Source organism: Zonotrichia albicollis, chromosome 27 (assembly GCF_047830755.1).
Source record: "Zonotrichia albicollis isolate bZonAlb1 chromosome 27, bZonAlb1.hap1, whole genome shotgun sequence".
Lineage (NCBI taxonomy): Eukaryota > Metazoa > Chordata > Aves > Passeriformes > Passerellidae > Zonotrichia > Zonotrichia albicollis.
The window spans coordinates 2806094-2832679 of NC_133845.1; the positions used below are offsets into that span (position 1 = coordinate 2806094).

Sequence of the window (26586 nt, forward strand, 5' to 3'; positions counted from 1 at the left end):
AACAGAAATTTAAAAAATCTCTGTGCAAACTTTTTTTTTTGCTTAGCTGGCTTGAGGAAACTATTCCCAATTCTTTGCTTTTGACTATTTTTATACTTCAAAATCTCTTAACTGTGCATTAGTGGAAGTGGATTTTGTTTGAAAGCTGCCAATTAGGAAAATACTTGAAAAACATTCTCCAATTTAGCGATTTTGAAGCTTTAAATTAGAAACTAATGAATCTGAGAATGCTGACATCCACTCCCCCAGTGCTGATCTGTAATTTCACAGAGTCAGCACCTGAGCAGGAGCTGCACTTGGTGATGCTCATCATGGATTTACCCTTCCCTGGGAGCAGGGCTGCAGGAAAAGTTCCTGCAAGAACTTTCTCCTCTGCTTCTCTCCTGGAAAAGGGGAGTTTGTGGCAAATTGCTCTCCCAGCTTTGTTCTAATTAAAAGAAGTCATCAGCCATGTTAATGTCCTAAAACCCCTGCTCCTGGCCTTGGAGGAAAGCACAACCCTTTTTGTGGCATAATGAGATTAAGATGAACTCAATTTAACTCCCATAAAACTGGGGAAAGATGGGAAAAGAGGGAATATTTGAGTTTCCTCCCCTTTTTCCTTCCTCCCCTTTTTCCTTCCTCCCCTTTTTCCTTCCTCCCCTTTTTCCTTCCTCCCCTTTTTCCTTCCTCCCCTTTTTCCTTCCTCCCCTTTTTCCTTCCTCCCCTTTTTCCTTCCTCCCCTTTTTCCTTCCTCCCCTTTTTCCTTCCTTCCCCTTTTCCTTCCCCTTTTCCTTCCCCTTTTCCTTCCCCTTTTCCTTCCCCTTTTCCTTCCCCTTTTCCTTCTCCTTTTCCTTCTCCTTTTCCTTCTCCTTTTCCTTCTCCTTTTCCTTCTCCTTTTCCTTCCCCTTTTCCTTCCTTTTTTCCTTCTCCCCAGCACCTGAGCAGTGCTGAAGGGCACCTCTCCCTGTGGAGGGATTTTTTTGGGGAGAGAAGACAAGAATTGGTATTTTTTTAAATGCACAGAGCAAGCAGCAGCGCTGCTCTCCCCCAGATAAAATAGAAATTCTGTGTTCTGGGGTGCACGTCCTGTTAGCCAGGATAAACCCACTGGGGTGCCAGCTCCTCATCAAATTCTGCCCTGAATCCTTCTTTCCCTTCCCTCCAAAAAAACAAAGGTAATGCCCTTCCCCACCTCCCTCTGCCTCCACAGATCTGAGTGGCAGCCCCAGGAGCTGAGTTCAAAGATTTTTCTGTTCGAAAAATATTTGTCCCTCCCCACCCAGTGCTGCTTCCTGAAATATCCCAGCTCCTCAGCACCCTAAAGGAACCATCCCGGGGTTTTTGGGGACATTCTGCCTTTGTTGGGGTGTGAGGCAGCTCCTGGATCCGGGTTTTTTCGGGTTGGGCAGCTGGATGAGCCTGTCTGGGAGCAGCCAGCCCGCATGGCAGTGGGTGCTGGGAGCCTGGCAGCGTGGGTGGCTGTGCTGTGGCATTCCAGCAGGTAAAACAGAGATTTCTCTGCAGAGACTTCACCACCCACCTGTCTGGCAGGGCCTGGGGAGTGGGAGAAGCAGCGGGAAAGGCCACGTGTGGGAAGGGGGATGTGGCAGCTCTGGTGGTGACAGGAGCACAAACAGAGCTCCTGCAGGGATCAGGAGTGTGGGTGATGCTGGAGAGGATACCTGGGCAGAGTTAAAGGAATAAAGCAGGGATTTATTAAAAGGGTTTTAAAGGCTGTACAAGAGCCTGGCCAAGGCTACACCCAAGATGGACTCGGAGTCACGAGTTTTCACACTTCTATAAATTTTGTTCCATTTCCATATTGGGGTTCATTGTCCAATTCCAGCTCAGGTGATGCAGTCCCAGCATCCCAGTTTGCTCTCTGTTGCTCAGTTTTCTGTTGTTTGTTGCTCAGTTCTCTGCTGTTTGCACTTTTTGGGCTGAAGCTGCAGTGATGTCCTTGGTTCTGGGGCTGGACAAGGATTGTTCTGTGTGACTGAGCTGTGAGAAGAACTTCTAACACTTTATATGAAGTTCGGAGCTCTATTCCAATGCAGCGCAGAATGTGGAAAATAGAAAATCTCAACCTTAAAGCATCATGGGGATGAGGAGGGGCTTGCAGATCCCCAACCTAACCCGTGCCTACACCTTTTCCCCCCACAGCTGCCATCCTGGATGACCCCATGGAGTGCAGCAGAGGGGAGAGGCTCTCCATCACCCTGGCCAAGAACCGCATCAACCGCGCGCCCGAGCGGGCGGGCAAGGCCAGGGTGGAGGTGGACATCTTCGAGCTGCTGAGGGACAGCGAGTACGAGACAGCTGAGACCAGTGAGTACCAGCCCTGGGGTGCCTCGGGGAGGCTGGGGTGGAGCAGAGGCTGGAGGAGCTAAAGAATAAAGGAGGGATTTGTTAATAGGCTCAATGGATGCACCTTGGGCAGCACAAGAGCCCAGCAAGGGATGCACCCAAGATGAACCAAAATGGTCCTAAAATGAACCCAAAATGGTCACAATATGAACCCAAATACCTTGGTTCATTTCCCAAATGGTCGCGAAATGAACCAAACATGAACCCAAAATGGTCCCAAAATGAACCAAACATGAACCCAAAATGGTCCCAAAATGAACCAAACATGAACCCAAAATGGTCCTAAAATGAACCCAAGATGATCCAAAATGGTCCCAAAATGAACCCAAGGTGAACCCAAAATGGTCCCAAAATGAACCCAAGGTGAACCCAAAATGGCCCCAAAATGGTCCCAAAATGAACCCAAGGTGAACCCAAAATGGCCCCAAAATGAACCCAAGGTGACCCAAAATGAACCCAAAATGGTCCCAAAATGAACCCAAGATGACCCAAAATGGACCTAAAATGAACCCAAGGTGAACCCAAAATGAACCCAAGATGAACTCAAAATGGTCCCAAAATGAATCCAAAATGGTCACAAAACAAACCCAAGATGAATCCAAGATGGCCCCAAATTGAACCCAAGATGACCCAAAATGGCCCCAAAATGCACGAGCGCTCCCGGGGTCTCTCCCTGGGATCAGTTCTGCTCCATTTGCACCTTGCAGTTCATTGTCCCATTCCAGCTTTAGCCCCTGCAGTCCCACCCTGCTTGTTTTTCTCTCTCCAGCCCACGGGGTTTGTGCTCCTGGGCTGAGATTTGGATCATTTGTCCTTGGTGCCCAGCTGGAGCAGGAATTGTTTTGTCTCCCTGCTCTGTGCACAGAGCTCACCATCCCCTCATGTGAACCCAGACCCACACACTAAAGCAGCACAGAACCTGAAAAATAGAAAAACCTATATAAAATATAAAACCTGAGGCATCACCAGAGAGCCCAGCTCTCCTCCCAGGAGCCATCTGGCACTCTGAACTTGTGATTTTGTGGCAGTCAAAGGGGAACAGAGAGAAAAAAAACCCATCTCTGCTCCTTGCACAGAGCAGTTTTCATTTGAGATGAGTGAAATGTGCCGGTGCAAACTCAGGCGTGGACTGAGAGAATCCCTGCCCTCAGGAAGCTTTGTCACCACTCAGTGGCTTGGGACAAATAATTTCCTTTAATCTGCCTGTCAATAAACAGGGGTAATGCTGATCCTTTGTCAAGAGCTTAATGGTGAGCAAACAAGACACTCTCGGGCAAGTTGGGTGCAATTAAGTTGTTTTTGAAACCCTGTGGAATCCTGTGTGTCAGCAAACAGAGCAGCTCTTCCTGGAGCTGGAGATTGGCAGCAGATTTATTTACACCAAGTGGAGTTCCTCAAGTGATGTTTGAAATCTTGAGGGTGAAGAAGAGCTAATTTCCAAAGAGAGCACATTTCCCAGTCACTTTCACGTCCCTGGATGAAGCTGTTCTTTATTAGGATTGTTCCTCTGGATGTCCAATATGCCAGCTCTGTGCTGGTGAATAAAAAAGAAATTTATGGTCACTGTCCCACAGTTTGAAAGGAACCCTAAAGGTCTCTGATATTTTTTTTTTTCCTGTAAGTGGGAAAACCCTTTGTAATAGGAAATCCTCCTTTTAAAATCATTTTAGAGTTCAAGGGAGTGCTATAATTTTTTTATTACCAGTTGGCTCAGGAAAGCTGGAGGAATAATTTAAAATAATCTGGATTTTAGACTAATTTCCTAATGATTCTGCATTCCACAACTGTGTTATCTGCAGGGTTATCCCCACAAAGCGTGGCAGGCTGTTGTCTTTTGGGGCTGGCTGGTTTTTCCTGGACTTTTGGTGGCTTTTCTGCTCCAGGTAGAGCAGCTCTGTGGGGCTGTGGGATCAGCACGTCGCTCCCTCATTTCCCGCACCAGCGTTTGCTCTATTTATAGGCGTGTGCAGCTGATAAAGAGATCTCAGCAAGAACCTGGGTTTATTTATAGAGCCGTCAGGCAGCCCAGGCTGAGCCCAGCTCAGGCACCTGCACCCAGCCCAGACCATTTAAAAATATTTTCCAGGTTTTCCCCATCTCTAATGTCCCTTCTGGTCCCCTAACTTGGCACAACATTGAGGCAAACCCAATTTATGTGGCCAGACCAATTAAGACCCAATTTATCTGGCCAGACCAATTAAGACCCAGTTTATCTGGCCAGATCTTGCAGAAAAGATGGGAATTGCCATGGAATCCCAGAATCCCAAACTGGAATGGATTGGGAGGGACTTTAAACTCATCCAGCTCCCCAAGCTGTCCTTGGACCCTTCCACTTTTGGATGCCAGCTTTTCTGGGTATCCAAAAGTGGCATTTTTACTCCAATTTTTGTTCTTTCCTCATAAATATCCTGCTTGCAGGAGCATTTCTGGCCTGTGGTTTGGTTTTTGGGGAGCAGACCTGATTGTAGTCACCCCAGAGCTGCTGTAAGGATCACCAGAGGGGTTTCTGATTCATTTTCAGCCTGTGACACTGCTCAGAAATTCTCCTCCTGGAAGGTTTCTCCAGTAGAGGAACATTAATTGGCTGAGAATGAAATATTGTGCGAGAAATTGTTGTTTTCTGCAAATGTTTTGTGTGGGGAGAAATTGGGAAAAGGGCAAGTGAGGAAAAGGCATCTCCCATTTCCAGTTTTCACCTAGGAGTGATTTTCTTTGTTTCCTTTACTTGGGTTTTTAGAGTAGAAATTGCAGCAAATTGACTTGATTTTAGTGAATTTTGCAGTGTGTTATTTGCCTTTTCTTCAGAGGGGAAAAAAATGTCTGGAAGCTTTTCTCAGAAAAGAAATAATCTGAATTCTGTATGGCTCTGCTATTAATGTCACTGATGTTATTCTTGATTTATCCTGGTGGCAGAGGAAAATCAGATCCCCAAACTTAAATTTCAAGGCTTTCATGGCTTTCAAATGCTTCAATACGTTGCTGGTTTTTGTTATGACACACAATATTAATAAAAACTGTTGAGATGTTTTAACCTGTGACTGCAAAGCTGTTTACAGCTGTTTAATACTGTTCTCACATTTCACACTCCTTGATTCACTCTTAAATATCACAGCTCCGTGCTTAGCTGACAGATCTGGGAGTGCTGGGATTACACCACGTACTCCAAATACAGGAAAAAAAAAAGAATTTTGGGTGGAAATTGTTTTAATTTGAGGAGTCAGGGTTATTTAATTTTTATTTAATTTTTATTTAATTTTTATTTAATTTTTATTTAATTTTTATTTTAATTTTATTTTAATTTTATTTTAATTTTATTTTAATTTTATTTAATTTTTATTTTATTTTTATTTTATTTTTATTTCATTTTTATTTCATTTTTATTTCATTTTTATTTCATTTCTAAAATTAATTTTATAGTTTGTTTTATATTTTATATTTTATATTTCATTTTTTATTTTTTATTTTTATTTTTATTTTATATTTTATAATTTTTTGAATTTTTTTTATTTTTAATTATATTTTTAAATTTTATTTCATACTATATTATATTTTATTTTTAATTGTTTTTTTCTGGCACTGTTTTTCTCCCATTTTCCCTTCTGACTGGCTCAGGTGTTTTAATGTAAGAAAGCCCAAAATCTGAGCTGCTCCAGCAGGTAAAATCCCACTCAATCCATCGCATCCATGCCTGGTTTGCTATTCCAGCCTTAGATATGAATGAACACAAACTTTGGCTGTTCCTGTGTGATTTCAAGGAGGTTTCAATGAGAAGTTGTGAGCAGAGCCTTTATTTATTTTGGTTTTTTGCTGTTTCAAGGAAAACCTGTTCTCTCTTGGTGTTTGATGTTGCAGCTCCTTTTGTGCAGCTCCAAAGTGAGTTGTTTAATCATGTCTTTATCTCAAGCACCTTGTTCCCTTTGATGTCTGGGCAGGACACATCTCCCTGCTTGTCACCCTGTCCCCTCTGGCCTCCTCAGCCTTTTAAGCTCCTCTTTGTTGTGAATCCAGTTAAAGTAACCAGGCTCCCAAAATAAACACATTTTGCTGGTTTCCCAAATCCCACAGGGAGGTTGGAAACTCCTCTGGAATTTGATCTGGGTTCTGGAACTGCTGCTGCCACTTCCAGCCTGGATCCAGCTCTCCATCTGAATTCCTTCCTTTCCAAAACCTGCACTTTTCCCCTTTTCTCTTGTATTTGCTCCCAAAGTTCAAATTCAGTCAGAGCTGAGTAGGTAAAAGAGTTTTGTTATTGTTATTTTGGGTCCTTTTCCTTTTCCCGTTTCCTTTTCCCGTTTCCTTTTCCCTTTTCCTTTTCCCTTTTCCTTTTCCCTTTTCCTTTTCCCTTTTCCTTTTCCCTTTTCCTTTTCCCTTTTCCTTTTCCCTTTTCCTTTTCCCTTTTCCTTTTCCCTTTTCCTTTTCCCTTTTCCTTTTCCCTTTTCCTTTTCCCTTTTCCTTTTCCCTTTTCCTTTTCCCTTTTCCTTTTCCCTTTTCCTTTTCCCTTTTCCTTTTTCCTTTTCCTTTTCCTTTTTCCTTTTTCCTTTTCCCTTTTCTTTTTCATTTTCCTTTTCCCTTTTCCTTTTCCCTTTTCCTTTTCCCTTTTCCCTTTTCCCTTTTCCCTTTTCCCTTTTCCCTTTTCCCTTTCCCTTTTTTTCCCCCTTTTTTTTTTTCCCCTTTCCTTTTCCCCTCTTCACCTTCAGGCAAGTTTTCAAGATTCTCAAAAATAAGAATAGAAAATCCAGGGCAGGTCAGGCAGCAGCTGGAGAATTGGAGATTTTTGATTTATCCACACAATGGGTATTTCAGAATGCCCTTCCAAAGGGTCCTTTCAGTGTTGTTGACTCCAACATGTTTGGGTTTTTTTTTTTTGTTTTTTTTTTTTTTGTCTTTTTTTTTTTGTTGTTGTTGTTTTTTGGGTTTTTTTGTTTTTTTGTTTTTTTTTTTTTTTGTTTGGTTGGTTGGGTTTTTTTTACCTGTCCCACTATTTGGGGACATAAATTATTTATTTATGCTTCAGTTTTGTGTTCAGTTTCCTTTTCAGCCCGCTCTGTTTGTCAGGGAATCATGGAATGGTTGGGGTTGGAAGGGATTTTAAGGGTCATTTTTTTCCACCCTTTGCCATGAGCAGGGACATTTTCCATTATCCCAGCTTGCTCCAAGCCCTGTCCATCTTATCCTTGGACGCTTCCCCAGCCTCTCCATCCCTCTCTGGTGTCAGGTTCCTGTCAGGAAGCACAAGGGATGCTCCAGGAGCATCTCCAGAACCTCTTTTCTTTATGGCCTTGGTGTTTTCTCTCTGAGAATCCCGTGGCCAGTCCCTGTCTCTGGAGATCTCGGCTCTGTTCTGCAGTCAGGGAGCTCCTGAGGTGTTTCCACACTTTCCCTGCTGGTTTATTTGGAATTATAACCAGGAACCCTCTGTGTGTTCTGTTTGAAACCCCGCTCAGGTATCTCTGTGCTCTGAATTAGATGATTCTGCCCCAGGGGTGGCTCCTCTGTCTGGAGGGACCTTCCAGCCCTGCCTTGAACAGGGCAGGATTCATGGAAGTGTTTTCCTGGGATCTCGGGAGGAGAAAGGCACTCTGGCCATGTCTGAGGGGATGTGAATACATTTATCACCAAGAGCTCCTCATTTGTTGTGCTTTTTCATGTCCAAAAATAAATTTGCAGCTCTGCCTTCCTTTAGAAAATTTTTTGCTATGTGCCAAGTGCCCAGACCTGGATTTAATTCCCAAATTCACTCATGGAAATGGTTGGGCACTGCCCTGCTGTACAAAAGGAGGGTCCCTGTGCCCTGAGCACACACCTGATCCAGATCTCAGGAAGAGAAGGGCACTCTGGCCATGTCTGAGGGGTTGTGAATACATTTATCACCAACAGCTCCTCATCTGTTGTGTTTTTCATGTTCAAAATAAGTTTGCAGCTCTGCCTTCCTTTAAAAATATCCTGCTGCATCCCAAGTGCCCAAATGTGGGTTTTATTCCAAAATACACTCGTGGAAATGGTTGGACACTGCCCTGTGCCCTGAGCACACACCTGATCCAGCATGGTAAAGAGGTTTTTAAAGTGATGCCACTTCAATTCCAGCGGTTTTGAGACCCTGAATTCTAAACAACATCAAAACTGGGGCAGAAACTCGGAGCTGCTGGAGCCTGCAGCATCCCAAAGGGCCCTGCACAGCCCTCAGGTGTTGGAGTATGGAGGGATTGGAGTGGCAGGGTCTGGAATTAGCCATGGTTACAGTCCCTGGGATTATTGGATGGATTTTGGGTACAGGACCAACATTTCCAATGTGCTGCCAGTGCTTGTGTGGATGCCCATGGCAGCAGCAAGGTCGAGCCTTTTCTCCCTGAGAGCCCTGACAGCACCAGGTAAAACAGGAAATGTGCTTGGATTACAAGAGAATCTTTCCAAACGTGCTCGAAACCTTTGCCTCAGGCACCTCCACTTTGTTTCCACTCATTTTCCTTCATTTTCGTGGACGTTTCCCCCTGGTAGTGATAAGCCAGGTCTTTTTCTTCCTCCAGTTGTTGCAACCCTGTTGCTATGGCTACTTAACCCACTTTTTGTTCCTGCTAGGAGGCACGAGGAGAAAATCACTCCCCAAACTTCCCCCCTGCTTGCCACAACAAAATTTTCCTCAGGAATTTTGTGCTGGTGACCTGTGAGAAATGGAGAGCTTGGAGCAGCTCCTTCCTCGTGGATGCTGAATGGCAGAGCTGAGAGGCGCTGATGAGCGCTGCTTTCAGCCTGGCGCTCCTCATTTAAAAGGATCTTCTGGAGAGCTTTAAGTGCCTGTAAATTTTTTAAGCACGGAGGAAAAGCAAGCCCTGGATTCCTTTGAAGATGCTGCAGAAAAAAAAATATCCCTCCATAGGAGATTGAGTTGTTGGAGGGAGAGGGAGCTGAGGAGGAAGGAAAACCCAAGAGGAGATGTTTGCATTTCATGAGCACTTTCTGTAAGAAGTTGGAGCAATCAGCAGGGGACTGGGGAGGATAAGGAGTTTTTTCCCTTCAAAAGAGAAGCAAAACCAATTCCCCAAAGTGACAAATTAAATGAGATTTGGGCCTCATTTTCCAGGCTGTGGAGGAGTGAAAGACCAGAGATCACAGAATGGTTTGGATTGGCAGGAACCTTACAGATCATCTGGTTCCACCTCCTGCCATGGGCAGGGACAGCCTTGGACACTTCCAGGGATGCAGGGGCAGCCACAGCTTCCCTGGGAAAGCTTGAATTCACTTCCCAAACCCCAAACTTGATGTTCTAGCTCACCCCAAGCACAGTGAGCTTTTATTCCCCTTTCAACCTTGATTTAAAGACTCAAAGTCACTAAAACCCCATCCCTCATCTGTAGCTCAGCAGTTTTGATGATGAATTTGCTTTACTACCAAAATAAACCCCACCAGGTCCAGATTTGAATTTTTCCAGCTCAAACAACTCTTCACAACCCTCACAAGAGTTGTTCTGAGGTGCAAGCCAGGGGAAGAGGCAGGTTTGATAGTGATGACAGCTGAAATCTCAGCTTTGGCATGCAGTGGTTTGGTTTCCATACACAGAAACCTTGTGAGCTTGCCCTGGCCATAACTCTCAAGATTTTTGGTGCCTCTTTTTTCCCTTTTGGTGCCTTCTTTGTGCTCAGAAAGATTCCAGTTGAGCAAATGTGGTTTTTTCAGGAGAAAAAGCTGAGTGTGTGAGGATCTTGATGCAGGTCAGCTCTCAGGAGGCTTTTGGGGCTCAGGGATTGAGGCATGAGGGGCTCTCCCCTCCTGCTCAGGAGGTTTTTCCTGCTCTGCAGAAAAGGTTCTGAGTGATGCAGGGGATGGGGATGGCAGCAGGGAGGTGGAAATTCAGCTGGATTTGTGCTGTGAATTAAAAGGACCCAAAAAACCCTTGCAGTTTAACCCAGGAAGAGATTTAACTTCAGTTCATCAGGTGTTTTTTATGGCTCTGCTAACCTTGGTGGCAGGGAGCCAGAAGATTTCACTACTGCCAGCAAGAAAACAACACCAAACAAATGAAAACCAGCAATGAAATCCTTGTTTTTACCACTGAACTCTGCAAAGATGAGGGGAGAAATTGCTACAAGCCTGTTTGATGCTTTAAAGCCAGGGCACTGCGGTGTTTAGCATCTTTCCATAAAGTTTAGTTCATGTTTCTGACCTGGGGACAGAAAGGGGTCAGAGTTGAGAATTTTGGGGTTTTGGGGAGAGTTTAGGTGGGGTTTTAAAACTGGGGGAAGATGGAGTGTGCTTCAGGGGGAGTAAAGGGAATTTGGGGGTGGAAATGGCGCAGAGGGTGCTGTGGGAAGGAGGTGAGGCCGTGTTCTTACTGAGCGTGGCTGTCTGCTGGAAATTGGGTGAATTCTGACCTCTGTCCCCCCTCTTGCTGCCCACAGTGTGCCAGATCCTCCCCAAAGGCGTGGTGGGAGTCCTGGGACCTTCCTCCAGCCCAGCCTCCAGCTCCATCATCAGCAACATCTGTGGGGAGAAAGAGGTGAGTGGGAAATCCCTTTGTGATGTCAGCGTGGTTCATCCCCCTCCTCCTAATGCACAGACCTTTGAAATGTCTCCCTTTTCCCTCTGCTGCCTCTTTCTGCCTCCCTTTTCCTCCCTGCACCCCCTTTTGCTCCTCACATTCACCCCCACATCCCCACTGAGGGCTGCACAGCCCAAAGCTCACCCTGCAGGATGCAAACCCAAATCTCCTGCTGTGGCTTTGTGCACATTCCTTTATGTTTACTGCTCTTCCATCCAGTTCAACCCCTTTTTTTATCTCTGTCCAGGCTATGTGCTGGATTTAATATTTTATAAGCCCTGAACCTTCCTACACGGATCTGGCTCTGCACTCTGGAGAAGAAATTGAGTTTTCTTCTCACAGTTCATCCCTTTAAAGGCAGATAACATCTCTCAGCCATTTAGTGGCTCTCTCTGGAGCTCAGCCTTCCAACAGAGGAGGCTGGCACTGAGCACTGTAAATAATTTGCATTCACAAATGAGTGCTGGTTTGCAATACAACACTGGTTGTTGTTCCTGGAGGGTGGAAGGGATGGAGGGAAGGGATCCTCCAGCCCTGAAGCACGGGGCTGCAGCAGGAGGGGTCTCCTGGGGGTGTTTTATAGTGTTTTCTCTCGCTAAATGCCCTGGACTTGTTCTCCGTGACAGAAAAGGCAACTCTGCAAGTGGTTTTACTCTGAAATTCAGATTCCTTCTGAGTCTCTGAACTGAGGCTCCTGATTTTTTTTTTTTTTTTCTTCAGGAAGGACAGGTGAGTGCTGGTGCCCTCCTGAGGTGTTTGATGCTCTCCATGAGATGCAAACCTGCAGGAATTCTGTGGGATTTCCATCCCTGGAGCATCAGCTGGGGCACAGAGCCCCCTGTGCCTGCAGCCACCCCTCGGGGACAGGGAGCAGTGTCCCCAGGCAAGCACTGGAGGGACTGATGTTCTGAGGGATGAATCTGTCCTATGTTACCCCTCTCATGCCCAAAGAATGTCCAAAAAGGGGAATTGCTCTGGGGCAGAGCTCCTGGACAGGAGAGGAGGGTTCCTGGGGCTGGAGATGAACAGCCCCACTGTGTTTTGTGGATTCCATCCACACAAGAATCCCTTTCCTTTCCCCTGTCCCAAAAGGGGAATTGCACTGGGACAGAGCTCCTGGAAAGGGGACAAGTGTTCATGGGGATGGAGGCAGGGCTGAACAGGCTGTGCTCAGCCCTGATGTGTTTTGTGGATTCCTTCCACACAAGAATCCCTTTCCCCCATTCCTTAAAGGGGAATTGCACTGGGGCAGAGCTCCTGGAAAGGGGACAAGGGTTCCTGGGATGAAGGCAGGGGCTGAACAGGGCTGTGCTCAGCCCTGATGTGTTTTGTGGATTCCTTCCACACAAGAATCCCTTTCCCCATGTCCAGAAAGGGGAATTGCACTGGGGCAGAGCTCCTGGACAGGAGAGGAGGGTTCCTGGGATGAAGGCAGGGCTGAACAGGCTGTGCTCAGCCCTGATGTGTTTTGTGGATTCCTCCCACACAAGAATCCCTTTCCCCATGTCCAGAAAGGGGAATTGCAGTGGGACAGAGCTCCTGGACAGGAGAGGAGGGTTCCTGGGTATGAAGGCAGGGGCTGAACACTGAGCAGTGGTGGATTCCTTCCCCTGTCTCTGCATCTCTGAGCCCCAGGCTGGTGTGGATCCCTCCCAGCAGTGATCAGGAGCTGCCTGGAGCTGCCCTGTCTGCTCTGGTTATGGAAATCCACCTTTCCCTCCTGGCTGAGGGCTGCGGGCTGGAATCAAGGCGGATAGCAGCTTATTACTCCTTAACTTCGCCCTGCTAAGCAGCAGCTCCTGCTGTCACTAAAGCAGCCCTGAGGAGCTGCTAATGGGCTCTCCCAGGAGGGGAGAGGAGGGAGCCAGGGGCTGATGGCTTCCAAAGGAGGCGCAGAGGACCTGACACGCTGCTAACAAAGCTGTGGCAGATGTTTCCCTTCCTCCGACTTCTGCTTCTTCCAGAATAATTCACCTGGCAGGAGGAAAACAAGATTGCCTCTCTTTATCAGGCTGAGCCTGCAGTGTCTGGGCTCGGGCTGTGTGTCTGTCCAGCACTCCATCCGTGGTCTGTTTTGTATTTGCAGGCAGGAATGATGAGGAGGACTCCATCTTATCAGAAGGCTAATTAATTACTTTATTATACTATATTATTTGATACTATATTATGTAAGAGTCGAAATGAGGGATGTGGGACTCCAGGGGCTCTTCAAAATGCAGTTTATTGTATCCAAAATGCAGTTTATTGTATCCAAGGTGTCACAGCAGTCCAGGGTGACAGAGCTGTGCCTACAGCTGTCAGCTCCAGCTGCAGGCAGGCCTGGACACCCTGAGTTTAGGTTACAATGCATTATAGACTTTTCTTTTGGTGACGTTTCATTATATACTTTTCTTTTGGTGATAATACATTCTATTCTTTTCTTTGCTGAGCATCTTCATACACCATAACCAATCTATACCTTAACTTTTACCTGTAGCCAATTATAACTATTGTAATTACCATTTTCATGTCACTGTTCTCCAATCACTAACAGTCAGTACATTATAGTTGAAGCTAGAAGTTGTTTTTCAGTTTTCTTGCAGTGGAAAATTCTGAGACCTCTTTCTACTTGCAACTTTGCTGCCTTGTTTTCCTGTGCTCTCTTCCTGCTTGGTAAAACATCTTGTTTGGGGTGGGTTTATCCTTTGCTCTAAGCCATAAAAACCCCTTCTAACTCACACACCCTTTGCCTCCTTGGTTATCCAGTGAGACTGGCTCAGCAATTCTTTTCTTCCATATCAAAACTTGCTTTTATTTCTATTCCTTCTTCAGATTCTACATTCAAAAATCTTTCTGCCAAGCACACATATCTGTGAGACTTTCTTGTCAAACTTTCATCCTTCCCAACAATATTGCACTATATTACATTACATCTGAACTGAATCTGCCAAGCACTCAACTCAACTGCCCAGAATCTCATGACTGTCAGCCCACAGTTCTGACAGACACGTGGCCCTGATAGGCCAAGGAAACAAAACACCATCACTCTGGGTAAATCTCCATATTGCATTCTACTTTGGCACAAACACAGGCACAGCAAATGAGATAAGAATTGGTTTTTTCTTTCTCTGAGGTTCAGAGAATGTGAAACCCAGGAATATTCTTGGGGAGAATCGTGCCTTGCTTTTCTCTGTGAGGAGGAATGTGGCTGCAGCCTGCAGGGTGGGCAGCAGAGCTCCCTCAGATTGAGCCCTGTGCCTTCCCAGCTCCCAAAATTCCCCTTGGAGCACATCCTGCTCCAGCTGCTGCTCTGCTGCACCCATCCCAGGCCCAGCCCTGGTGCTCCCAGCCCTGTCTGGTCAGAAATGCCCAAAGCTTCTGGCTGCTGTGCTGTTCCTCCCCTGCCCAGCCTCGCCAGCACGGGGTCATCTCGTTCTTGCCTTCATCTGTGTCGGTGTTCACAGGGGTCTGCGGATGAGGGAAGAGATGAGGATCTGACTCCATGTTTCAGAAGGCTTGGTTTATTATTTTATGATATATATTATATTAAAATTATACTAAAAGAGTAGAAGAAAAGGTTTTCATCAGAAGGCTGGCTAAGAATAGAATAGAAAGGAATGATAACAAAGGTTTGTGGCTCGGCTCTCTGTCCGAGCCACCTGACTGATTGGCCATTAATTAGAAACAACCACATGAGACCAATCCCAGATGCACCTGTTGCATTCCACAGCAGCAGATAACCATTGTTTGCATTTTGTTCCTGAGGCCTCCCAGCTTCTCAGGAGGAAAAATCCTAAGGAAAAGATTTTTCATAAAAGTTGTCTGTGACATTCATCTCTGCTAATGAATTACCTGGTGGCCCCTCCATGCAGAGGGCAGGGCTGGGTTCAGGGCCCTGGGTGATCCCTGTGTCCCTGCACAGCATCCTCCCCCAGCAAAGGCTGGGCCCAGCCACAATTAGTGCCCCAGCTAATTAGGCTGAGCTCACAGGGAAGGTTTCCTGTGCTGTAATCACAGTCCCTGGTGCCTTTCTCTGAGTGGCTCAGCAAGACTCTTCCTGCTCTGCTCCTTCCCGTGGTTTTTGTTGCTGTGATAATTATTTTCCTCTGCTGCTGCACGAGTCCCACCCTCCCCTCTTGACTCCAGTGCTGCTGCTGCCGTTTTATTGGGATATTCCACTTTCTGCCTGCTGTGTGCTTCACACCACAGGCCCTTCATCACAGATTTACTTGTTTTCATTTCTACTTCCTCTTTAATTATATTTTCTTTCCCCAGGTTCCTCACTTCAAAGTGGCTCCAGAGGAGTTCCTGAAGCTGCAGCTCCAGAGGTTCACCACCCTCAACCTGCACCCCAGCAACACCGACATCAGCGTGGCCGTGGCAGGAATCCTGAATTTCTTTAACTGCACCACTGCCTGCCTCATCTGTGCCAAAGCTGAATGTAAGTCTTGGTTTTCCTGCCCCTCTGCTTCATCTCCTCTTTGGTTGGTCCCAGCTCCTCATGTCTCTGCTCAGAGCAGCTTTTCCACTCCAAGTTTCTCCACCCTGGTGCCCCATGGAGTGTGGGAATCCACAAAATCAGAGGGTTTTGGGGAAGCTGCAAAAGACAGGCTCCAGAAGCAGTAGAATTGTGATTAGAGCTAAGCAGCAGCCATGAGATTGGTCAGCAGAAAAATTATTTAAACTGTAGAAAAGCAAGGACAAATAGAACAATGGTCTGTGTATTAATGCTTGTCTAGAATAACTGTCTAAGCTACAGAAAAGTTTATCTAGTGAGAAATTAGGAAGGTTGAAGCTTCATAATGGAGCTCTGTGCATTGTGTTTTAAGGCTTACAAGCAGGTATTGTATCCTAAATAAGCAGGCATTGTTTAACCAAAGGTACATGTGCTTACAGTGATTGGATAGAACTACTGTCAATATAGAACATATACTATACAAATATAAATGCTGTCAATGTGCTTTTGCTTTGTGTGATGGGCCAAAAACTTATAAACTAAGTTATAACATAAAATTCTGAGTCTGCTGCCTAGTGTGTGAACTGCTGGCATCTTCCCATTGTCACAGCCATGTAATGAGGCTGGTGCTGGAAAATCAAACAGCTCAAGGCAGTTCCACAGCAGCCCCGTCCCATTCGTGGTCTGTAAATAGCCCCCGGCCAGCTTCAATGGAGGAGTTTTTCAGAGGAGGAAAGGGGATAGGTGGAAATGATCCTGCCTTCTGTTTGCCCATCTGAAGAGTGTTTTGCTTCCACAGATGGGGCTTTGGGTAAGAAAAAGAAAAAAATTTAAGAAAGGCGTAGGCCTGTTTCTGGAGGTTATTTTTAGGCAAGTAAAGCACTTTGAAATGTGGCTTGCTCAAAGCCACGTGCAGTTTGTGTGGCCTAAAAGTGGGATTTGAGTAACAGTCGGCACAGAGCATCCTCCTGGGCTCTGCAGCCTGCATCTGCTGGGGACTGTGTGTGTGGACAATGGGCCTTCCACCTCAGCAGGGCCAGATCCATCCCTGCAGGGCCAGATCCACCTCAGCAGAGCCATCTCCTCCTTAGTAGGGCCAGATCCATCTCAGCATGGCCAGATCCACCTTGCCAGGGCCGTCTTCACCCTCGGCAGGGCCATCTCCTCCTTGACAGGGCCGGATCCATCTCAGCAGGGCCCAATCCACCTCACCAGGGCCATCTCCACCCTCACCAGGGCCATCTCCACCCTCACCAGGGCCATCTCCACCCTCGCCAGGGCCATCTCCTTCTCAGGAGGGCCCGAGCCATCTCAGTAGAGCCATATCCATCCCTACAGGGCCATCTCCTCTTCACCAGGGTCCTCTCCACCTCAGCAAGGCCATCTCCAACTGAGCAGGGCCACATCCACCTTGCCAGGGCCATCTTCACCCTCTGCAGGGCCATCTCCTCTTCACCAGGGCCATCTCCACCATTCTAGAGCCATCTCCTCCCTCTGCAGGGCCCTCTCCACCTCACCAGGCCTGTGTCTATCCCTGCAGAGCTCCTGCTGTGGCAGGAGCAGGCTCAGCATCCCTGATCTTTCTGAGGTCACCATGCAGCGGGTTTGGGGTGGCCACAGCAGCTCTGGGGTTTGGCCTGGAAAAGGGGCTTTGGAACCATCCCTGGGTGCAGGGACAGCTTTGGGATTGTGTAGGACACGAAATAAAACAGCACTCAGGCCGGAACCTCCAAGGTAAAAAGAAGAGAAGTTTAATTTCTGACTGCAACATTTATAGATTTCCAAAAGTGACAGTGGATTGGAAGGTGACAGTGCCACCTCTCCAATGACACTGCACAAACCAACAGCCCACCAAATTACAGAAAAAAAAAGTAAAACAGTAATTATTCATATAAAACTGTGTGAGAAAGTTCATTACAAGGATGTAAACTTAGATAAACTTGGAAGAACAAGGTGACAGGAATGCTGCTCTGTGACTGGCCCAGCACCATTCCCAGTTAGCAAACTCCCCAGCAGCAGCTGATGGAAGATTCCTGCACAGGGACTCAGGGACCAGAAGTGTTTTTAGCTCCTCTTTGTGTTTTCTGTGCCCCAGGGCAGTAGGCTGAGGTGGGTCAGTAAATCACCCTCAGTGAGCAGTGCTCACATCCACCCCAGGAAAGGCCCTGGCTCGAAATGATGCAATTAAAATCATGCAAATGGTCTCCCACATCACTCCCAGAGCTGGAATTTTTCATTGTCTAACCTTAACCGTAAGCAAGAAGGGAAGCAAAGATAATTAGGTTTTCTCAGCTGCCGTGCAGGAGGCTCAGGGCTCTGCACCCCTGCCCTGCTCCTGGGCCAGGAGTCTCCCACTGGAATTAACATGATTAATATGATTTTTATTTAGCTGGATCAAACCCTCTTACCTGAAGCAATCCAATTTATTTCGCTCTGGTGCTGCTGGATAACTCAATATTTAGGATGTGCTGAGTCCTTCCCAGACCCAGGGAAGCAGTGGGACAGGAGCCTTTCATCCTCCCAGCTCTTTGTGCTCAGCAAGGAGCTGATCTGAGCCAGGCTTGAAGCCCAACAAGCCCTGACTGTAACAGAGCACAGACAAGGCTTAATTGAGCTTCATGTAGGAGCACAAACCCTGATTTTCCCTTAGGAAGTGCACTGCTCCTAAGCTCAGTCCTTAAACAACTAACTGGAGGCATTTCAGGCTTTTGGAAGGTTCCCTTGAGGCAGCTGAGGGGAGCATGAGAGCTGCCTGCTCATCAGTGAGGAAATGCTGCTTTGAGGGATGTTGTTATTATTTAGATCCCAGGAGGGGCAAGCTGGAGCTGCTTTGGTTTAAGTGTGAGGCTGTGATGGGACCCCAGGGTCCTGCCCTGCCACACTCACCCTGTCACATCCTTCCTCTGGGGATTGGATGTGATTTCCCCTGGCAGAAGCAGAAAATGACCCTTAAACTTGGGCCAGCCGAAGTGCAATGCCCTGGGGGATGTAAAATGTAAATGAGATTTGTGTGACTCGGTTTGGTGGATAGAATAAGAGTATCTGACTCAGTTTCTCTGTGGTGTTCAAGAATTAGCTGGTTTGGGAGCTGATCTGGAAGGTTTTGTGTGGTTCCACAGAAATCTTAATCCCAAAAGGCAATTAGAGGAGTGCATGGACTTTTTAGGAGCTTCTGTGATTGCCAGAGAGGAGGGAATAACAGTCAGTGCTTGGGAAGGGTGACCAGGGTAGTGAGGTCCGAGACCTTGTGCACATCCTTGGTCCTTTTTTAAAATTTTTATTTTTAATTCAAACACCCAGGGAGATGAAGCAATATTTTGGGATTAAAAGCAAAGCTGGATGATGGGAATGTTCTCTTCCAGGAGTGGAACCATCAGCAGCCCTGCAGCTCCTCCATCAGCAGGAGCCCTAAACAGGGATGTGTTTTAACTCCAGGACAGCCCCAGCTCCTGCCTTTCCTCCTTCTCAAGAGCAGCTCTGCTGCTGAGAGCTCAGGAGTGAGGCTGCTCCTGCCACCTCTGGATGTTTGCATTAGAAAAAAATCAAATAATCAAGGTCAGGACTTGCCACAGGCCAGCCTGAACCTCTCTCAGAGCTCCCCATGGGAGTGTTGGAGCAGCAGGTGCCTGGTGCAGCCTCTGTGTGCTCACTTTGGTACTTCAAAGGTGCCAGGAGGAGTCTGCGAGCCTTTGTGGGGTTCACATCCCTCTGAAGTGCCAGTCTGGCAGCAGCAGCAGCGAGAGTCTCACATCCTCTCAGCATCAAACAAAGGGGAATCTCTGCACAATAGAGACTTCCCTGCACACAGCAAGAGCAGCTGCAAGCAGGAGGCTGGATGAGGCCACAGGTAGGATCTAATGTGCTGGAAATGGTAATTTCCTCAAGCTGAAGGCAGAGATCAAATGTTTCTTTTTTTTTTAATTTTTATTCTTCTGGTTCCACTTCTTCCTCTCTGTGCCTGATGAGCTTTAGAAAAAAAATTTCCTGGGTTTCACAGCAGCAGAGTTTGCTGGGATGAGCTGCAAGCAAACTTGGTAGTGTCAGGGCTGTGATTTCCAGCAGCCCTGTCTGGCCCCCTGCAGATGTGGAATGAGGTGAAAATAAACCCTTCCACATCCTCAAGGGTCAAATGGAGGGCTTAGGAAAAACTGTTCACCTGGGTTAGAAGACAGAAGAAGTGTTCAGGTGAGGTCCTGGTGTGCTGAGGGCAGAGTGAGTTCTCTGCCTGGTGAGGAAGAAGAAGGAGCTGGTGTGACCCAGAAAAGTCCTGGCACAGCTGGTTTATAACCCCTTATAACTCCTACCTGCACCCAGAGAACAGGGGAGAGGCAAGGGCACTGCCAGGAGCTCAGAGCAAGCTCAGAGTGCTTTAAACCTCTCACACCTCTCCCTGGGAAGGAGAGGCTCCTCATCTTGGATGTGCCTCTTTTCCTGCTGTGCTTTGTTCCCTGGTGAAGTCCTTGAGAGCAGAGCTCCAGCACTGATCCCACCCCGCTGTGACCCTCCCCTGCCTCCTGACCTGCTGGGGAATGAGTGGATTCGTGCAGTCAGAAATAAGTCAGGTTAAGAGTAAAGCTCTGACTGGAGGGTTAATTTGCCTTTCTGGCAGCTGGGCTGTGATCCTGCTGATGGTTCTGTTTCTCCAGCTCTGTTTCCCCCCTCTTTTGGGGTTGTCTTCCTGAGGGGATGGGATGTGTGGCTATGCTGTCTGTGTCGTGCTGATGAATCCATCTGCTGGTTCCTCTGGTCAATCAAACTTGGCAGGAGGTGATTTCTTGATGAAACTCAGCAGCTGGAGACAAGAGAGGCTCTATCAAAGCTGCTTTCTTGACTAACAAAATCTGCAGCAGGAGTTTTGACATCTTATTAGGCTTCAAGGCAGCTGTGTTGGAAGGAGCCCTTGACGTGCCCATCCTTATTTTTGTCATGATTTTTTAATATTGTACTTTTGCAGTGACCTCCAGCTCTCAGCAGAACTTCTCATCCTGTTGGAAGAGAGCAGCAACCCCATCAGAGTGCTCCAAGAGCTCCAAAAAAGCTGCACTTTCCTGGGCATTCAGTTTGGGAGCTGGAAATGCAATGAGGGGGGAGGAATAATTCTCCAGTAATCAGAACAATCCCAAATGCAGGGAGATAATGGAGACCTTGTCTGGACCTTGTATTGAGGGTCCTGTCTCTTCCCAAGAGGGGTTTGGGACCACTTTCTTTTCCTGGAGAAGAGCTGGAGTAGCTCCATCACTTCTCCTTCCCTGCTGGACCAAGCAATGACTCCTAAATCCTTTCCACTTTCTTTTTTTTCTGGGGAGCAGCTGAAATAGTTCTATTATTTCTCATTCCCTCCTGGACCCAGAGCTGAGCCCCAAATCATTTTTTCCACTCCCTTTATCTGGGGAGCAGATGGAATAGCTCCATCATTTCTCATTCCCTGCTGGACCCAGATTTGAGCCCCAAATCCTTTCCTTTTCTCTCCCTTTTTCTGAGGAACATTTGGAGTAACTCCAATATTTCTCATTCCATGCTGGACCCAGAACTGAGCCTCAAATCCTTTTCTTACACTCCCTTTTTCTGGGGAGCAGCTGAAATAACTGGAAATATAATAACTCCATTATTTTTCATTCCCTGCTGGACCAATCACTGAACCTCCTTTGCAGTGCCCAGAGCCAGAACTTCAGGAACGCGTCCTGCCATGGATCACCGTGTCCCATGGGAGAACCAAGCCCCAAACTCACAGGGCTCCGTCCTTTTTCTCTCTTTGCTCCCAAGGCCTTTTGAACCTGGAGAAGCTGCTGCGGCAGTTCCTCATCTCCAAGGACACGCTGTCGGTGCGGATGCTGGACGACAGCCGGGACCCCACGCCGCTCCTGAAGGAGATCCGGGATGACAAGACAGCCACCATCATCGTCCATGCCAACGCCTCCATGTCCCACACCATCCTGCAGAAGGTGAGACCCACAGCGAGCAAGGATTTCTGCTGGGGAAGGCAGTGAGAAAGTGCAGAGATAGAGATGAGAATTATTTTCTCTTTACTTGGTGCTCCTGTTGTTGGCACATGTGGAATGTGTTATGGAGATTGCTTACCCAAAAGGGTTTGTTAATTGGACTCTGGTGATGGTTGTTGATATTGATTGACCAATTAATAAACAAAGCCACCATCATTGTCCATGCCAATGCCACCATCCTGCAGAAGGGGAGATGCACAGGGAGCAGCTTGCCCAAGGATTTCTCCTGGGGAAGGCAGTGAGAAAGCTCAGAGATACAGATATGTTTTAATTCCTCTTGACTTGCTGGTCCTGTTGTTGGCACACGTGGAATGTGTTATGGAGATTGTTTACCCAAACAGATTTGTTAATTGGACTCTGGTGATGGTTGTTGATATTGATTGACCAATTAATACACAGTCAAAGCTGTGGTGTGACTGTTGGAGACAGTCATGGGTTTTTCTTTAATATGTGTTTTGTATGATACAGTTCTAATATAGAACCCTAATATAATATAGAATAGCCTAAAAAAACAAAGCTATTGTTCAGCCTTCTGAATCATTTGGAGTCAGAGTAAATTATTCCTGCCTTGGGATCACCTTGCATCAATAGTGAGTATCCCTCCCCTGTCCTTTGGGATGCTGCTGCTCCCCCCAGCCAGCTCCTGTGGGTTATTGTGATGCCTTGTAAGGCTGGACAGAGCTAAAGAATAAAGCAGGGATTTATTAAAATGCCTCAATGGACGCACCTTGGGCTGCACCCAAGATGAACCAAAATGAACCCAAGATGACCCAAAATGGCCCCAAAATGCACAAGTGCTCCCGGGGTCTCTCCCTTGGATCAGTTCTGCTCCATTTGCACCTTGCAGTTCATTGTCCCATTCCAGCTTTAGCCCCTGCAGTCCCACCCTGCTTGTTTTTCTCTCTCCAGCCCACGGGGTTTGTGCTCCTGGGCTGAGATTTGGGTCATTTGTCCTTGGTGCCCAGCTGGAGCAGGAATTGTTTTGTCTCCCTGCTCTGTGCACAGAGCTCAGCATCCCCTGATGTGAAACCCAGAACTGCACACCTAGGCAGCACAGAACCTGAAAAATATGAAAGCTAAAATTTAAGGCATCAGTTGAAATGTGAAAATTCCCACAGCAGCGCTGGGAATTGGCTCTGCCCAGAGGGGAATTGCCATTGATGGGATTTCCAGGGCTGGCTCTGTGCAAGGGGTGGTTGAATTGCTCTGAGGGGATGTGTTTGCTCTCCACAAGTGGTGTTGCCATCCAGGAGCTGTGAAGGACTGCTCAGCTCTGAAATGACTTTTGTGCCTCCTTTTTCCCCTCCCATTAGGTGTCTAACTTTTTCCTTCCTTTTCTTTTTATTGTCTTATTAACCGAGATTTTATTTTAATTCTGTTTATTTTTAAATGGTCTCTGGCTGCAGTTTCTAGTGCTTGTTTTGATAGCCTGCTTCAAAACTGAGCAGTGGCTCCAGATGGAGCAGAGTTTCTCACATCCTGGAGGGAACAAGAAGCACATTCCTGAAGGGAGGCAGGATCCAGGCTCTGGGATCCCCCTGGCTTTCCACCCTGTCCTGGCTCTTTTGTCACAGAATTTGTCATCCAAAGGCCTTGCCTGTGCCAGATTTACCCTTGATAGCATCCAGCAGGGATGCTTTTATCATTCATCTCTCCCCTCAAAATTTTTTATTCTACAGCATGCAGTTTTCATTTCTAAATAGACCTTTTTGGGGGAATTTTGGGGGTTGTCTACTCAGAGGGTTTTTTTGTGTGTTTTTTCCCCTTTTTCCCCTGTTGCTGCCTGGCTCCTCAGGGCTGTCCCCCTCCTCTGTTGCTATAGTGACTTCCCACAGGCTCCCAGCAGCTCTCTCCAGGCACCCACATCTCCCTGCCCGGCTCCAGCCTCCTCCTGCCCCCCCTGAGAAATGTCAGGAATTGCCAGCATTTCCCAGTTAAACCCAGTTCTTCCAGCTGGAGGACTCTAGAAATGGAGGGAAATAAATAAAGAATGAGAATCTGGCAACTTCTTGCACCTTGGGAGGCTGGGAGGTGTTTTATTGGGATGGTGGTGCTGAGCATCAGGTGGATCCATGTCCTATCCCACAGCAGGAATTTGGGTTTGCTGGGTCTGTCCCAGGAGAGCAGCCTTGCACAATAAGAGGAATCCCCAATTTCTCATCTCCCACCCTCCACAGATGGGCTGGGGACACATGGATGGTTCCCAGATCCCCAACTCCCAGCTGCCAGGTGAATGGATGGGACAGGCTTTGCTGCTCACCTTCATTTCCTACCCTTGAAACCAAACATCTGACCTCAGAGTGGGTCACAGGGAGGGCTGGCATTGTCACTGTCCCCAGGAAGGGATGAACAGGGGGAATTGGTGTCAATTGAATTGATTTTCTACCCTTGAAACCAAACCTCTGACCTCAGAGTGGGTCACAGGGAGGGCTGGCATTGTCACTGTCCCCGGGAAAGGATGAGCAGGAGGAATTTGGGCTAAATTTTGCTGTGGAGGGGGTGAAAAATGAGGGGGCAAACGGCTTTGCTGTGTCTGTTGTGTCACCTGGGTGAGGGACAGGGTGACAATGCCCAGCCAGGCTGAGCACAGTGGTGGTGGCCTCAGCTTTGCACTGGAACAGCTAAAAGACAGGAAAAATGAAAGGTGCAATCCCAGCTGCCTCTTTCTGTCTTTCCTTCCCTCACTTTTTGTTGTCACAGCTTCTGGGAGGGATCAAAGGGGCTCACACCAGGAGTGAGGTGCTTTGGTCCTTCCCTCCTTGCCTCCCATTGCTCTGTGTGGTCTGCAGTGCTGGGAAAACCTCTCTGCCCGGCTCTGGGAGCTCGATTTGAGAGCAGCTGTGCTTGGCAGAGGAACAGAGGCTTCCAGGAGCATCTGCAGATTGATGCCCCACTTTCCTGAGCATCTGTTCCCACAACCAGCTCCTTGTGCAGTGAGAATTTTGGGAAAGGCCTTCAGTTATCTGCTCTGTGATCTCTAGAACAGATCATCCCCGTGGAACATTCTGTGTCCTTCTCTCTGCATCCCTGGACAGTTCTGCCCTGTTTTCTTCTGTTTCTGTGGCCAGCACTGCCCTGCCTCAGTTTTGGAGAGCAGGCTGAGTTACTGGGTCTCATCCATGCTCATTAATTTGTGGGATTTGAGCCCAAATCTGGCTGATAAAACTGGAAAGCCACCAGTGGCTTGATTGTCCATTCCCTGCAACTCCCAGGAGCTTTTCCTGCCTCTCTCTCTCCATCATGGTGTTTGTGGTGGAAGGGACAAGCCTGGAGCTCTCAGCTGCTCTTTTCCCTTGTTATACCCCAAAACAGGAGCAAAGCAGCATCCACACACAAAATAAGCAGAAATCCTGATTTTCCTCTAAAACCATCATGGAATTCCTCATTCCAGGGGGTTCTGAAGCTCTCAGGACTGGGGCTGCAGGACCCACTTCACCTCTCCAGACCATTGAGGGCCACTGGGGTCTGTAAAAAGCTTTTCTGCTGGAGTTTAGAAGCTTCTGCTTTCCACAGGTGATTTCCTTAGAGTTGACCTTGGATGGATGTAGGAATCCCTGAATTCACTGTCAGAATGCCATGGAGAGAGCAGGGATGCTCCCAGGGGTCTGGAGCTGGGTCATTTCCCTCTGTTGGGGCTGGAGTGGGCAGGAGATCTCAGCTAGACTCAGTCCTGGTGAAAAATTCCTTCCCCAAGCTTTAATTTCCCAGGTCCAGCCATGCTGCTGTGTCCCACCCTCCCTTCCTGCAAGGAGAGATAAGCCTGAAAAAGCAAAATGTGGCCCCGGCTCTGCCTTGCTGGAGTGGAGATTGGAGATTGTCGGGCTCTGGTTTAATCTCTTTTTTTCCTCTCCTTCACAGGCAGCTGAACTGGGGATGGCATCTGCCTATTACACCTATATCTTCACTAATCTGGTAAGGAGTTTTTCCCAGCTTTTCCTGCCTGAGTGTGGAGTCATTTTAATGGGAGCTGATCCCCCTGACCCGTGGGCAGAGCCTTGTGTGCTGGGGAGGGAGGGAGTGAGGCAGGGATGTCACCTGCTGCTAGAATCAAAAGGCAAAATCTTTCCAAATAATATAAAAAAAAATGATTTCCTAAAGCAGTTCTGTAACAAAAGCTTGCTGTGCACACGTGGTATTGGATTTCTGCAGTTTTTATCAGGTTAATTAATTAGTTCATCTAACAGGTACATCCAACAAGAGACCAGTTGCCCCAGCAACCAACCCTTGGGTCTGCCCCTTGGAGTTGTTCTGTGTCTTGTTACATCTCTTAAATTCTGGTTCAAAACAAGATGTCCTCGTTAGAAATTCCTGTTGTTAAAATCAGGCTAACCAGAACCTTAAGAATGTGTTAGGAAGGGTTGGCTTATTGTTCTAACATGTGAGAAAGGGCAGGAAAATCATCAGAAACTCTACAATTACATATTTAAAAGCTACGATGCTACAAATAGAAGAAAAATATATAAAAAGCTGAAAAAATATATAAAAAGCTAAAAAAATCTTCAATCCTGCAAAGTTGGGAAGGTCTTGGGGAGGTGAAAAACGATTGGTGCAGCTTCCAAAGGCAGGAATTGGGGACATTGTGACAGGAGCTGGGGCAATGACATGTGCAGGAGTTTGGGAAGCTCCAGCAGGTGGGTGGATCCTGATTGTCCTGATTTTCCTGGTTCTCCTGGTTGTCCTGATTTTCCAGATATTCCTGGTTGTCCTGGTTTGTTTTCCTGATTTTCCTGGTTGTCCTGATTGTCCTGATTTTCGTGATTTTTCTGGTTGTCCTGATTTTCCAGATTTTCTTGATTTTTTGGGGTTATGTTGGTGTTGTCCCTCTGTCCCTTATCCCATTCCCTGTGTTGGAAAAGTCCAGGGATGAGCACCTGGAAGGCATCAGAGCCCTGAGACAAAGGAAGGATGATCCCATAAATGTTGAGAGCAGGGGATGGTTTGGCTTTATGGCCACAAATAACATTAATGGGATCATGGTGTGGTTAAAGCCCTCAGTGTAAATCCAAAATCAACATCAGTGGAACTTCTCCTCCATGGAGGGAGGAGGAACCCGGCTGTGAGTGCTGCTGTGGGGCTGATGGAAACCAGGATGGGGGTGAGGTGGAGCTGCCTCCCAGCCCTAATGATTCTCCTATTCTCTAATTTCTATTAATAATTTCTGGCAGGGAAGCTGAGAGAGCTGAATCACACTTTGTGTTTGGGTGGGAGACAGACGGGAAGGGACGGAGCCAAACGTGTGGGCAGGGAGCTGGAGAGGATGGGGAGCAGGG

At 47.3% G+C, this 26586-nt stretch overlaps 1 protein-coding gene across 5 annotated transcripts in view; it reads left to right on the forward strand.

The window, feature by feature from the left end:
* Positions 1-26586, forward strand: part of GRIK4 (glutamate ionotropic receptor kainate type subunit 4) — a 216641-nt gene that overhangs the window by 129734 nt on the left and 60321 nt on the right. For all 5 annotated transcript variants that reach the window (XR_012577073.1, XM_074527833.1, XM_074527835.1 and 2 more), the window contains 5 exons: positions 2146-2310; positions 10743-10840; positions 15137-15302; positions 21081-21259; positions 25175-25228. Coding sequence is in view for 4 of the 5 variants with exons in the window: in XM_074527833.1 (XP_074383934.1) it covers positions 2146-2310; positions 10743-10840; positions 15137-15302; positions 21081-21259; positions 25175-25228 (662 nt within the window). In the remaining variant the exon portion in view is untranslated. The remainder of the gene's footprint in view (positions 1-2145; positions 2311-10742; positions 10841-15136; positions 15303-21080; positions 21260-25174; positions 25229-26586) is intronic.